Source organism: Euprymna scolopes, chromosome 11 (genome assembly GCF_053919585.1).
Source record: "Euprymna scolopes isolate OS-2025 chromosome 11, ASM5391958v1, whole genome shotgun sequence".
Lineage (NCBI taxonomy): Eukaryota > Metazoa > Mollusca > Cephalopoda > Sepiida > Sepiolidae > Euprymna > Euprymna scolopes.
This window is the reverse complement of record NC_136492.1, coordinates 73,962,088-73,977,858: the sequence shown is the minus strand read 5'-3', so window position 1 is coordinate 73,977,858 and position 15,771 is coordinate 73,962,088. Positions and strand designations below refer to the sequence as shown.

At 34.2% G+C, this 15,771-nt stretch overlaps 1 protein-coding gene across 4 annotated transcripts in view; it reads right to left on the bottom strand.

The window, feature by feature from the left end:
* Positions 1-15,069, bottom strand: part of LOC145287907 (malignant fibrous histiocytoma-amplified sequence 1 homolog) — a 44,328-nt gene extending 29,259 nt beyond the window's left edge. The window contains exons 1-2 of one of the 4 annotated variants that reach the window (XM_080135853.1): positions 14,855-15,069; positions 481-4,514 (exon numbers count right to left, since the gene is read on the bottom strand). In XM_080135853.1, coding sequence (XP_079991979.1) covers positions 481-3,181 — 2,701 coding nt within the window. In that variant the 5' untranslated portion in view covers positions 3,182-4,514; positions 14,855-15,069. The remainder of the gene's footprint in view (positions 1-480; positions 4,515-14,854) is intronic. The other 3 variants (XM_080135854.1, XM_080135851.1, XM_080135852.1) reach the window with 3 other exon arrangements.
* Positions 15,070-15,771: the final 702 nt, after the last annotated feature.

Genomic DNA, 15,771 nt, shown 5'->3' with positions numbered 1-15,771 from the left:
TCCTAGTGAGTGAATAATAATAAAAACACTAATCAGACCTCCACTGAATGAGCGCAAAAAGAACTGGAAAATCGAGGAAGCGTGTTCCTACCCAAATTCCAGTGAAGACTAATGGTCATTGCGATTAAGAAGACAATGACAAGCAACAATGTTGTAATCAGCAATGGAAAGACAATGGCAAGTGTTTGTTGTGATAACGCCAAGTCATTTGTTCAGGTTATCAAAAGTGATAAATAGTACTGGTGATCTGGGCGAACTTGTTATCACATAGACCCCTGTATGAGGACTCCTGGTGAATACATAATAATAATGGTCATGAAGGATGAAAGAGAATGGAAAGAATGAGAAAGAGAGCATCATCCAGATCCCCACTAGGAAGCACGAAGTGTACTGGAATGCTCTGGAAGCTTATTGAAAAAGAAAAAGTGGAGGAGGAGCAGGAGGAGGGGGGTGAGTTGTCGAGCAAAAGAAATAACTTACCAGGAAAGGATTCCATAATCCGTTCAATTTCCATCACAATAGAGAGAATAGGTTTCCAAAGAGTAACCAGTTCTTCCGTTTCCAATTGATTTCCAAGACTAGCAATTTTGATGCTCGCGTGAAGATTTCCGCTTTCGATAACAGTGATGGCTGCCTGACGAACGACCACAATGGAAGCATCTAGGTAGCTGCACTTAAGGTGTACCCCATCACTCCAGTGTTCTTCGAAGCTGAACTCTTGAGATCGATACAACCGACAAATGAGCAACTCAAATATGCCAACAGGAATGCTTTTCTTGAATTGAAAAGCAACTGCTATCCCAAGCGATCCAAACGATTCTAAATTTTGAGTTACTACAGACGATTCTTGCAACAACGGTATAAATAAATCAGCATACTTCCTTATTGTCCCAGATTGAGCAGAACCTGAAGTTTTTGGTGTATTTTTCTGTAGGAGATACCCAACTTCAAATGCTTTGCTCAGAAGATTCATGATTTTATCTATGCATTCATCTGTAGCTGTTGAGATCACTTTAGACAAGATAATCTTTAAAAGTTCATGAGTCAAAATTCCTTTATCAGATAATAGAGCTGTCATGTCTTCCAATCTGTTTTGAAACATTTTCGTTTTATTTGGGCTGTTTTCTTGGAATTTTTCCAAAAACTGCCCTGAAGCAGCACTCATGATCTGCCGAAATATGTCAGTAACCCAAGATGGTCGTAGGAAAACGTAATTCTTTAATTGCTGATGTTTTGAGAACCAGAAGATTTTCCCCATGTCGTGCAGATATTGAGAAATGCTGCAGATCAAATGCTTCATACCAAATTTGGAAGCGACCAGAGTTGTGTACCTGTCCCATTCTAATACAGGAATTGCTGCACTGTTTCCTTGCTCTTCTAGAAAGTTCCCAACCTCGACCCAAAATGTTGGAATTACTCTTGACACATTTGGAAAAAATCGTTTGTCAAGTGCCAAACTTTCAATTTGTGCATATAAATCAGAGAATCCGCTCATGGACATGGAACTGATCCAGACTATCTTATAAGCAATAGAGATTTGCGCCTGGAGAAGATCCACATATGATTTAAGTTGCTTGGATAAGGCGGCACTAATATGCGGGTTTTGAGAGATCAAATTGATTTCATTTTCAATAGATTTTTTACGTTCACGTAAGTACAATTTTGTTTCACGTCTTACTCGTTGTATTATTTGCAAAAGTTCGTCGCTGTCGACAAGATCTGAATGTGTTGCAACTAAAACAACGATAAGCTGATTGGTCCGCGAGATGATCCAGTCAAGCCACCAGCCAATCGAATTGGTGAAATCCTGGCTCATCTTGTATTCAAATACATTAAAACACAAAAGCGTGATCGATGGTCTTTGATAGAACAGGTAGTGGAAATTAAAATCAGTATAATCTCCGCAGAAATCCCAAATCGATAATTGTAAAGATTCTATGTTGCCGGAAGATTTCTTTGTAAATTCAAATTGTTTATCAACAGTGATATCATAAATATCGATTCCACCAATGCAGTCAGATGTTTCCTGCAATTGGGACTGTTGAGCGACAAAAGATTGAACAAGACTTGTTTTTCCTGAACCGCATGAACCAAGAACCATAATCTTGATGCCTTGGTATGTCTTTTTGTTAATCTGGTCATCAGCCCAAAACTGAAGCATTGAGTGCAACCCGCCACTGCAGACCTCAGCTGGGGGGTAGACCAATGGATTATGTTTTAATATCAGTTCCTGGTCAGAATTCCAGTTCAAATTACTCAGGACTTTATTGTTTAACATTTTTATCTTATTAGAATCAAGATCTAACTTTTTGGCAAACAAAAGTAAATGTTCTGGAAATTTAGAAATCTTGTTATTGGAGAGATCAATACATTCCATCCATTTTTTGTCACGAAATCTAACATTGAAATTCGGTAATTTTGATATGCAGTTGTTATTAACATTCAAAGAATTTAAATTGGGGAGGTTGAAGAGTTCAATTGGAAGGGAGGCAACTCTGTTATCAGCCATTTCTAGAGCCCGAAGAGATACCAGAAATTGAATGTCTACTTCAATTTGTAATATATTGTTTCGGGAACAATATAAAAATTGAAGATGTTTTAGTTGTTTGATATGTGGAAAAATACTTTCAAGATTGTTATTATCTACAGTCAAGAATTGCAATTTTTTTAGATTTTCAATTCCTTGAAGTGATTTTAGAGCGTTATCACTCAAGTCTAGTCGTTTCAGATTTTTTAACTGAACCAGACAATTTGGAAACGATTTTATTTTATTTGATGCTAATTTTAGTTCTACAAGATTTTTCAGCTCCCCAATAGAATGAGGAATCCCTGCATTCGTTAAATAGTTGGTACCAAGGTCTATGTTTCTTATCTTTTCCATTCCTTGAAACAAATCTCCAGGAAGAGATTTCAAATGTAATCCCGTTGCGACAAATCTGTGAACATCTTGTGAACTCGCCAAAAAACATTTCAAAGTATTTTTGGCTGTGTCTAATAACTGAACAGTTTGGGGAGGGCCACGATTGGCTAAAGGTAAGCGTTCTGGGTGAAGGTGCCTTGCCCCTTTGTAACCCACAATGAAAAAAGGACGATCATTTTTATGCATGGGTGATGAGTCTCTTTGGTTCTTGTATTGGTATTTCAACATTGAAATCTGACTGGTTGAATCCATTCCAGTCATTGTGCAAGTGTTTTTCGAAGTTTATAACAAAATTGGAGATATTCATAATTTAATTGGTACTTCTGTGCTTACAATTAATAAATGTTGTAATATATCAACGACTTGAATTGTCTCCCTTGAAATAGAAAAAAAAAAAAAACTAAGCTGAAATTACAGTCCTTGAATGCAATATTTTACATTATCTGAGGGGGGGGGGCTTCTTTTCTTTAATTGTTGTTTGAATAAAGGCAGAGCGTGTTGCTTCATCTTAGTGTTAAACCTTAACTGCATACGTATTTCCATTCTAAGAAAGACGTAATACATGTATTTAGTATATAAATTAAAACTTGTTTAATTACAATATCACCCAATGGCTTTATGACTGAAGAATATACAAATGTTTTTATTTTGATTACTTAAATATCTTGCATTCATTTCTGTACAATATAGTTTATAATGTTGGGAAGACCTTTTCTTGTCACCTGCTATAAACAGGTTCCTCTTTTCATCAACAGGTAATTATACTCAGAAAAGGTGTATTTAAATCATTCCATTGTCTCGATAGAAAAAGAATCTTCATTTTTTAATATTTCTTGCAATTCAATTTTTTTTCCTTTTTAGTTTATCTTTATATATATGTATATTTTTTGTGTGTGTGAAATTTATTTCAATAAGCAATCGATCAATAGTTAAAAATAAAAATGATTAATAATCTGTACATCACGTAGACGCAATAAATGTGCATGAGAAGTTTTAGGCATTGCAGGATAACATCAAAACAGATATGGCATTGTCTCGAATGATAGCTAAAGAGATTCGTTAGAATATCCAAATAATCTCTCAGAATTTGTTCCTACTTCATACAAGTAGTTATCATCCATCCAATATCTTGTATGAAACATGGAATATGTTTTAATTAGGACATGCTGGAAAATGAAATAGTGCAAAGTTTAAATAGACTCTGCCTATTAGCCAGGCACAGAGATACCATCACAGGAATACTCCTAAAGTCTTAGACGGTGCAAGATGACATCATAATAGATATGGCGTGGTCTCAGATGATGGCTAGAGATTTGCTGAAACACCCAAGCATATTTTAGATCTCGTTCTTACATGTGGCTATCATCCGTCCAATGTTTTGTATGAAACCTGAAGTATTGAGGCTTAGGTACCTTGATGTTTCGACTGACGTTTTATTCATTGTTTATAAAAGAATTAGATAAACAATTCTGTAGATCCAGTGTTGTGACAAAACAAACAAAAAAAGAGTTTGTATATGATAAGCAAGATCTTTTCTTTAATATTTACTTTATTGTGGACATCAACTTCAGATTATTGTTGCACCAATCTCAGCCTAAAAATGAAAAGGGAAAAAAATAAAATTGCTTAGTATAAAACAAAATAAAATATGGAAAGATTACAAAACGTTATAAAAATAAAAAAAATTTTTTTTTTTTTTTACTTATTTGTAGACTGTTATCCTCATCTTCATAGTTGTTATTGTTTCATCAGATTTCGGCCAGTTATTCCTTTGGCCTTCTTCAGGTGGTTAACCGTGACGGGATAGGAATGTTAAGTCTCTTAACAGTATTCTCAGTAATTACTGCCTTCCATAGTTTAAAAATAAATAAATAATATATAAAAAAATCAAAAATAGACTAAATCATCTTCTAGATTAATGATTCCCAAATTTTTCCTAATAGCTGCATGCCCTACTTATTTCTCATATTCTGCGATTAGTACCTGAATCATCCACACAGAGAGCAACTTGTTCGTATTAAGTATATCGCAAATATGAAGTATATTATAAGAATGAAGATAACTTACGAAAACCAACCAATCAGTGCTTTGACATCCATCGACATATGCTGTTTGATCTTGTTGGCCAGTGACACCTCCTGTCTTGATTACATCAGCATTTTTTACTCTATTAAGCTTCTTTTTTTCTGTTTGCATTTTCACCCCAAACAAGGCACAGTACCACTTTGATGAAGGGGGCTACTATCTGGGACATAAATTTCAGAGATACTATGTTGGAAGTTCAGCAGCAAGATATTTGTTTGCATTACACTTGAACTTCTGCATGTCAGTACAGTCGGGGAACCAGGAACTCGGGAAGGGAATTCCAAAGTCTATCAGTTCTGGGGAAATAAACTATCAGAGTAGAAGGCTTTTTGGCATCTGGGGATCTCCACTGTGTGGGGTGGGATTTTGCTGCCTGTAAGGTTTGTTGGGGGTATTTATGTCGAGGAGGTACAAGGGCTTGCAGTTCATTGGAGCATCTACCATTAAAATACTTGTAAAACAGGCAGAGGGATTCAACATTTCATCGATGGGAGCTTAGTTGACAGTTCGGGACCTATTAGGTTGACTCTCTTTTCCAGGAGTGAGTGACTAGTAGCAGATGCACCAGCCCAAATGTGACAGCAATACTCCATACATGGGCGAATGATGACTTTATAGAGGCACAGGATACTTTCAGGTGTAAGTAAGTTTTTAGCATGGTAGAGAAAGCCCACTTTCCTTACAGCAGCCTTAGCAATGTCCTCGATGTATCTGTTCCAACTCATGTTCCCTGTCAACTTTAAACCAAGGAGTCTGAACAAAGTACTTTCAGGTAATGTATTATTAGCCATGGCTATTAGTGGTTGAGAAGGTTTCTTGTAATTTTTAAAGGAAACGAGCTTAGTCTTGACAGTATTGAATGTTACCATCCATTTTTGTCCTCATTCCACTACAGATTGGAGGCCTTCCTCTAGGGTTTCTGCCATTGCCTTGGGTATGTGTTTATTCGTTTTCCCCTCGTGCCTGTTATAGAGCATGGTGTCGTCAGCAAATATACCCATCTCAGAGACAGTTTTATCAGGGTGGTCATTTATGAATATCAGAAAGAATAAAGGCCCAAGAATCGACCCCTGAGGTACACCCTCTTTTTTTGTAAAGCACTCAAATTTTCTTTAAAATATATAATTTTACTTTCATGCCCCTAATTACCCTTTTCTTTTTACTCACACCACCCTGAATAGCTATTAGGTTGGCAAGAAAGTTCATGCCGAATTTTTAATTTTGATTTCAAATGATATATTTTCAAATAAGTTTTCGTTATAATACTTTTACTTTATATATCATTTTAAAGAGCGTTTTTTTGTTCTAATCGTTTAAATTACAATGGTTCAAAAAAAAAAAAAAAAAAAATTATGTACTCTTTCCAGAACGTTGAATACAAGATGGAAAAAAAGCAAATTCGCACAATTTTCTTATTTCAATTCCAGCTAGGCTGAAAAGATGCTGAAACATCTCATGATATCAACAAAGTGTTTGGCCCAGGAACCACTACTAGACGCGGAGCACAATGGTGGTTTAAGAAATTTTGTGGTGGTGACGAGATGAGTATAGTGGTCGGCCATCGGATGTTGACAACGATCAATTAAGAGCCTTAGTTGAAGCCAATCCATGCATAACTATTCCTTCTGAATTAGATGTAACGTATACAACAATTTCCAACTACTTAAGAGAGATTGAAAAGATAAAAAACTTGATTGATGGGTCCCTCATGAATTGAATGCCAACCAAAAGAAACGCTGTCAAGAAGTGTAATCTTCTCTTCTTTTATGCAACAAGAATGGCCTGTTTCTTGACCGGGTTGTGACTTACAATGAAAAGTGGGTTCTTTACAATAACTGGTGATGCTTAGCTCATTGGTTTGATGCCAACAAAAATCCACAACACTTCCTGAAGCCCCAGTTGCACCAAAAGAAGGTCATGCTGACTGTTTGGTGGTCTGTGACCGGTCTCATTCATTACAGTTTTTTTGAATGCAAGCGAAACTATTATGGCGAAGAAGTACTGTCAACAAATGGGTGAAATGCATCACAAACTTCGACAGCAACATTAGTCAACAGTAAAAGCCAAATTTTCCTCCACGACAATGCCCAAGCACACGTTGCTAAACAGACCCTGCAGAAGTTGAATGAATTGGGCCACGAAACTCTGCCTCATCCGTCATACTCTCCAGACCTCTCACCTACTGACTACCACTTTTTCAAGAATCTTGACAACTTTCTGCGTAAGAAATGCTAAAAAAACCTAAGCAATATCAAAAACGCCTTCAGCAACTTCATCACCACCAGAACGCAAGATTTTGTTGTTACTGGCATAAATACATTTGTTTATGTGAGCAAAACTGTTGGAGACCAATTGTATGAGCAGGCGATGATTGTTGGTGGTGTGATGTGGCCCTCATTTGAAACTACACCAAAGACCATAATCAAAGACTTTTATTTTCATCACCCTTGGCACGCCACTGTTATTCGTGGCAGTCCAGCAATGCATTTTGAAGGTGCCAGCAATGGTCCTGTTGTCAAATCTTAAATCGGTAGTGAGCATGAATTGCACAATGGCGCATCTCTGATTCTTTATTATGTATAAAAGCTATCCAAATTTTTTATTATGTATAAAAGCTATCCAAATTTTTTATTATGTATAAAAGCTATCCAAATTCTTTATTATGTATAAAAGCTATCCAAATTCTTTATTATGTATAAAAGCTATCCAAATTTTTTATTATGTATAAAAGCTATCCAAATTTTTTATTATGTATAAAAGCTATCCAACTTTTTTATTATGTATAAAAGCTATCCAACTTTTTTATTATGTATAAAAGCTATCCAAATTTTTTATTATGCATAAAAGCTATCCAAATGTTTTTATTATGTATAAAAGCTATCGAAATTTTTTATTATGTATAAAAGCTATCCAAATTTTTTATTATGTATAAAAGCTATCCAAATTCTTTATTATGTATAAAAGCTATCCAAATGTTTTTATTATGTATAAAAGCTATCCAACTTTTTTATTATGTATAAAAGCTATCCAAATTTTTTATTATGTATAAAAGCTATCCAAATTTTTTATTATGTATAAAAGCTATCCAAATTCTTTATTATGTATAAAAGCTATCCAAATTTTTTATTATGTATAAAAGCTATCCAAATTTTTTATTATGTATAAAAGCTATCCAAATTTTTTATTATGTATAAAAGCTATCCAAATTTTTTATTATGTATAAAAGCTATCCAAATTCTTTATTATGTATAAAAGCTTTCCAAATTTTTTATTATGTATAAAAGCTATCCAAATTTTTTATTATGTATAAAAGCTATCCAAATGTTTTTATTATGTATAAAAGCTATCCAAATGTTTTTATTATGTATAAAAGCTATCCAAATTTTTTATTATGTATAAAAGCTATCCAAATTTTTTATTATGTATAAAAGCTATCCAAATTTTTTATTATGTATAAAAGCTATCCAAATGTTAAATGTTCATTGTCAGTCTTGTTATTTTTGTATGGAGTTGTTATTGCATGTTTTAACATATAGCAAAACCCATAATGTGTTACCCGATGGGGACCGAGCGATGCTGAGTGCCCTTGCTAGTCAACACGAATTCAGAGGAATTTGCACAGCTGAATTCTAATGATGACGATGATGATGGTTTGATGTTGTTTTAAACAGAAATGTCTATGGGATTTTGTCAGAAAGAGAAAAAACAAATAATTGTTTTTATCTCATTGTCGTTATATATCTGTTAACAACGAAAAGGTTTTTAAAACCTCTGTTGAGCGATATGAAGAGACCCAGATATCTTAGCTGACAGCTTGGGGTGGGGGTCGGGGCTGAGTGTCGCCGCCGAGCGTTGTTCGACCGGGGTGACTAATCACCCCTAATTTGATAATAAGTAGAAACACCTCAGTGCAAATGGGGGTTAAAAATTGGGTGGAGATAAGTTCGAGAGGAGGAGTAGAAATTTATAGGATAAAAAAAGAGAGGGAGAGGAAAGGAAAAAGAAAGAATAACTCCAAAAAGGCAGAGGGAGGAATTACTGATTTGATAAAAACAAGACACTTGGCTAATCGGGGTCTTCTTTTCGCTCTAGCAGCTGATCCCTTCCCGTGGACTGACGGTAGATAAAGAACGAAGAACTTGGTAAAGGAAAGAAAACTGCCAGCCCCCTAAGTTGCATGACTAGGCCAGTGTGTAACTATCGTCGAAGACAATAATCAATTTTATGTTAAGAAGAACCAATTAAGTTTTGACTTTCTTTTCTTTAATTGGAAACGCCGTTGTGAATGCAATATATTTCTCTGATAGCCCAGGTGACGTTTGGAAGCTGATTTGAAAGCGGAACCGGAGAGTGACCGATGACGACGACGAAGACGAATTCGACCACTAGACGAAAACACGGGTGACGCCACAGGTATCGGCTACAGGTGCACCTCAACCACGAGCCTATGCCCCTGAGCTACCCTGGAGGGGTTACAAATGTAAATATATTCATTATACAGGTGATCTATTTAAAAGTAGCCCGATCTCTCTAATCTTTCTCTTAAGGACCAACTGACACCACAAGACTAAATGCAATTCTTTTCCAACAAGATGGCGCTACATGCCACACGTCTCACAGATCACTGACACGAGTTCATGACATGTTTACGGAAGAGAGAACAATAAGCAAAGGGTTATGGCCACCACGTTCCCCGGACTTGTCATCATGTGATTTTTTATCTTTGGAGGACTTTAAAAAAAAAGTTTATGCAAATAATCCTCACAATCTAGACCAACTAAAGGAGAACGTTATGAACACTATCAGAAGAATCACCAGAGAAGAACTATAGGCAGTATCTACAAACATTGTTAAACGTGCCCAGAAATGGATGGATATCAACGGAGAGCACTTCCAGCATCTTTTATAACATTACAGGTAATTTAAACAATAAAAGAATGTTCTTTCTTTTTACTACATTTTCCCTGAAGTTACTTACTCTCTCTCATGCAAATACTAAGTATCATATTTGTTTACTGCAAAATTTCACAAATAGTTTTTCTGTACAAGATATAAAACGGAAGAAGGTAGGGAAATTGACATAACCATGTAATGTACCAACACTGCTCAAGTAACGGGTATAAACTAGTGTGCACTAAATATTGAAGCGAACTAGTTGCTTTATCTCAATACAACAAAATAGGAATGTTATCTAAAATATTTTATTTACTTACTTAAATTGTTTTATCAGCCTTGATACACAGAACAAAACACAAGAAGATTTATCTTGGTAACTAAATGTCCATACCCTTTTAACGAAGATAAATAGGATATACAAGAGCCGTTCCAAAAGTAATGCCTCTTATTTTTCTTCCGCACGATTGGATCAGAGGAGATTGCAAATTGCATTGATATCATGACTGAATTTATGTCTTCATGGCCTGAAAGTTTCATCTCTCTGTCGCAGGTATTGACAGTGTAATACTCTAAGAAAGCAACCCTTATCATAATGCAGAGATGCATCATCGAATTCCTGGCAAAAGTGCATTGAGAATGATGTCTATGTAGAAAAGTAAATTCTTGAGCACAAAAGGTCACTCGTTTTAATAATACTATTCCCGTCTCTGTAGCTCTTAAACTTTTTGGGTTACAAAACAAAATAGGAGGCTTTACTTTTAGAACGACCTTCGTATGACAAAGCACACTCCAGATGTCCATGCACATCCATTATTCATAGCTAGCAAAAAAGTGCATTGTGAATGGTGTTAACTAAGTAGAAAAATAAATTCTAGAGCACAAAAAGTCGGTCGTTTTAATGGTACCACTCTCGTCTTCGTAGCCCTTTTTATTTTTTGAATGACAATAAAAAAAAATAGGAGGCTTTACTTTTGGAACGACCTTCATACACTTCATGGGAGTCTAGTGTCACTTTTAGAGGCAGCTCGGTTTCTCTCAGTTATACAACAGATCAGCCCTTTTGGATTTTTTTAAAATTCCTATTGTTGTATACAATTAATTACACACAAGTTGTCATTTAATCTATACTTGTATAAATTGTGGGTTCATGCTCTCTCAATAGATCTGTACGTGACCAAGCTAACTCCATATGCCACAAGAATATCCTTTATGCCAATTATGCATCCACCCTTTTACGTAGACAAAAGAATAGTTTTAGAATATATTTAAAAATGAACCCTATTAATGTTAAAAAGTAAAGGGTACGTTCGCTAGTAGATATCTTTTGATTTTGATTTGTAGGGCAACGTTAACATATAGACAGGAAATTGGTTTCAGAGGGGCAACTTGAGCGCACTGAGAGGTCACCCCAATCTGCTGTGCGCTAGAGATGGACGTGACGTAACATGACTCAAAAAGAGAGTGAGGAGAGAAATAAGAGAGTTTGCTGGGAAACTTTGAAGCGGACAGCACAAGCAATGGAATGACTTCAAAACCGATTGCATACAGAGAGGCTGGAATGTCTTTTCTCTTTACTGCTTGCAGAAAAGAAGACGACAGTTTAATGGTTCTTCTCAAGATCCAGAATATTTTTCTTTTTGTTGTTTGTTGTGAAATTTTAATTCCAGCACGAACACACCTCATGAAGACAATTAGGGATGAAGTGACTCAGCTACAGGAGGAGCAGTGCTCTTATTATTTGTTGAGTAACGGGTGGGGGGAGTCGCCCAGCCTTGACCCGTTATAAAATACGCTTAAATATATTTTAATTCATGCAGATTTCATTTCGTATGTATTATTAGAGAACCAATTCTCTATTGAATACTATATTGTACCCAAGATATAGTACTGATATCAAAAGTTCAAAATAAAATGACTTGGGTGCCATCAGCTGGAACTGAAATCAAAATATTTAGGACTTCAGCCACAACTCCTACTGTTTGAGCTATTGATAAGAAAGGTTTAAAATTAAACCACTTAAAATTATGAATGAATTTGTGCATGCACAAAAAATAATAATATGACCACAAAAGTACATTCAACAATAAAAAACACTGTATAAAAACAACACGAGCGAATAAATACTGGGAACTCAAAGAAAGCGGACATTCGCCGGTAGTCGAATGGAAAATAATAAGACAAGCTACCACGTGTAGGGACCTAGACGACCCATGTAGATTATGCCTTCATGAAAAATTTGCTATCCTGTACTCTAAAGAACCCCAACATCTATCAAACTGTAGAATAGAAATAGCAAATAACTGTGTTCACAAGATAAAATTTACTCTAGGATAGCGATACAAAATAGTTTTAAAACTAACAAAAGCAATAGAAAATAAACAAATAAATAAATTAAATAAACATGAATATACATAAACGATCACACATATATGTATGTATATATATATATATATGTATATATATGTGCATATATGTATGTACACATATATATATATATATTTATATATAAACTAACAATAAAAAAAAAACACTAACCTAATTTTAAAACAGATCCTTTGTCCGATAAAATGCATGCCCATTGCCTGATAGGAAGGGCGCGGTGGATACTAGAAAGCTGATTGGCTAACTAAAATCTCAATAGAAGAGGAGCATATAAAAACGATAAACAACCACAGAATTTGCGCATAAGCCTGAGGAGTCCTAGAGTGGATGAAACGCGGAATATTCAGTGTAGCTTAATCGCCATATATATTTTATAAATTACTTTATGTATATATATATATATATATATATATATATATATATATATATATATATATATATATATATATATATATATTGCAATCATGAAAAGAAGACTTTTATTATTCATGATTGAAAGAAAAATGCGTAAAACACGGTTTAAAAAAGCGGGGGGAAAAAAGGAAAGAAAAATAAAGAGAGAATCAGCTGACCGGTTTCTCCCTCGCTTTATCAAAGCTGTATCGAGGGATTTGAAAAGGAAAAATCGAAAATATGTACATTATTAAAATAAAGTTATGTTGCGTTCTGTTCGTGGGTGAAAAAAAAAAGAAGAAAGAACAGATATTTTTGAAGATCCTAGTGGTTAATCACGTTCAAACCTAAGACATTCCCTCTGTTTACAGACAGAAGGCCTCTTCAACCGAACGTGAATAGTCTCCAAGATTTTCAGATGAAATGTAGAGTGAGCACAACTCAGAATTCAAAAACCCCTCATGTGCAGCAAACTTCAGCATGAACTGTTTTTCAATGCACTGATTCCATTTGTCCCCTAAGGAACTTCTTTAGCCCCATTTGTGAATTACGGTCAGTCAGTAAAGAGATCCCAAGAAGCATCAAAGAAAGACATCCTTTTTTTTCTCTCTCTCTCTCTCTCTCTCTCTCTCTCTCTCTCTCTCTTGTCTCCATCCATTGAACATTCCAGTATTGACGATCTTCATGGAAGATAACTAATGGCTGACTTGTGACAGGCCAAAAGAACTTTCCTCTTCACTTTTTTTTACCCTGACACTGTTCAACTTTCTGCCACTGAAATAAACCGTTTTTTGTTGTTGTTCTTGTAGAGGTTTGTCTTTCCTTCAATGCTACATTTTCATTTACTATCAATAATTAGAGGTGCATCTTGCATCTCAAATCTTTATATTCGATTTTTTAAGTGTTTTCAAATTCTTTCCAAATTTCGAAGGATCATGGAGGAATTTACTCGTTTTTCAAATATTATCAAAATGCCAGAAATGATTTTCCATACAACGATTTAAATACTTCCAAATTTTAAAGAATTGCAAAATGATCTGTTCTTTTTCAATTTTTTATAAATAATTGAAATCGCTCACTTGTTTATCGGGAAACAGAAAGGCATTGTGATGGATTTAATGCTGTAAATAAATTATTTTGGTACTAGTTCAACCTAATTAAAAATCAAAAAGAAAAGAAAAAGCTTTATTATGTATATATCTGCCATGGAACGAAAATGTCATATTTTAAAAATTATGTAAATTGATCAAATAGTTGTTTTTTTGGGGGAGGGTTTTACTAAGAAAATCAAATTTGATGAGGAAGCGAGAGAGTTGTATCTGGGCCCACCATATTTGATAATTAAAAAGAGACAACTCGATTTGTACTACCGAGATGAAAATCAGCCTTGTAATGGCTACGATTTCCAATTGAAATTGTTAAAAATTATTTTAAAAAAATGAATTTCTATATGGATAAAAACTTACTTGATCAATTTATATGATTTCTGGAATATAACATTTTCGTTCTAGGACAGGTACGTACATCATAAAAAATTTTTTCCTGTATTTTCTTTAAGAATTTTAATAAATTCGTTTTATTTCATATCATTGTATTTGATTTCAGTAATTAATAATAAATAATAAAAATAGGGAGCTTGTGTACATTGGTGATCTTTTAAACATTTAAGGTGAAAAACATTATTACGTACTTACGTGGCATATCGAAATTAGTAGAAATTCCAAAATTGATCCAGTAGAAGATATGCTAGTTGTATTTTTAACAAAAAGTCATTCACAATTACACTCTGAGATTTTGTGTTTAAAAATGGTGGACTCTTAATTTAAATTTATTTGAGTCAAGGGAGATTAGTCAATTTGTCATACTGGATTCTCCACATTAAAACATACAACAAAACTTGATAATTTAATAAATTCTATTTTCATTTTAATTATTTTTCTATTGGATCATTTTGCGTAATTTTTGGAATTTGTACGAATTTCGATATGACATGTAAGTATTTAATGTTTTCACCTGAAATGCTTTAGTCTAAAAGATCACCAATCTATGCAAGCATTAAAAATAGTAATAAGTCACATATAGTGGGAAAATACATAGACATACATGAAGTTGTCTCATTATTCTGTTCTAAATATAGAGATTATAATTTAAAATAAAAACAAAGAAAAAAAGCTTTACCTTTTTTTTTACATCTGTAGTTCAAACGTCTGAATACATGGTATTCTATGCGTCCCCCTGGTGGCCATTAGCGCCAGACCCAGCTTTCCTTTGGTCATTTTTATTTGTGATAAGCGTGCGTATATCTATATCATATGAATAAATACATGCATTCTGGTTGGGTGGTTGAACTGAGAGAAGTTAATTTATAAGCCAAGTGTCAAGAATCAAGTTTGGGCAGGCAGTAAAAAAGAAATAAAAAAATAAATAAATTAAAAGTAGAAATAAAAGATTTCCTTTTTCCACTCCATAATTTATTTAGAATTAGTAAAAAAAAAAATTAAAAAAAAAAATAAATAAATATAAAATAAAATAAAAACGGAAGATTCAAATATACTTCCATTTTTATTTTAGACAAAATAAAATTTTTTTTATTTTTTATTTCTTTATATTTTCGAAATGCAGCTGTTTCTACTTCAAGGAAATGCTTTACAATTTTATGCTTAGGATGAGGATTGATTATTCATATTATTTGGATTATTCGGACTACTTTTCTCATCTTAAGTGTGATCTTCACAACGTTTCGATCAATGTAACCTTCGACCTTCTTCAGATGTATTTCTGTGGAACTCTGGAATCTGTATGGAATTTTGAACAGAACTTTTTATTCAATCCACCAGGATAGCATGCTCTCATTTCATCATCCATGACTGAGTAAAAGTTCTAAGTAATTTCAATTGTATTTTAATTGTCGCTCACACTGAGGATGTAACCTTCAACCTCCAGAAATGTAACTTTTATAACTGAATTTTTTCCAAGTATTTTATCCACTACGCCACAGGTCCTTGTGGACGACACTCAAAATACATTGCATTTTCACTCTAATTATCAAATGGTCTTCGCTAGAGTCTGCACCTCGTCTCTACATGTTTGTTCTT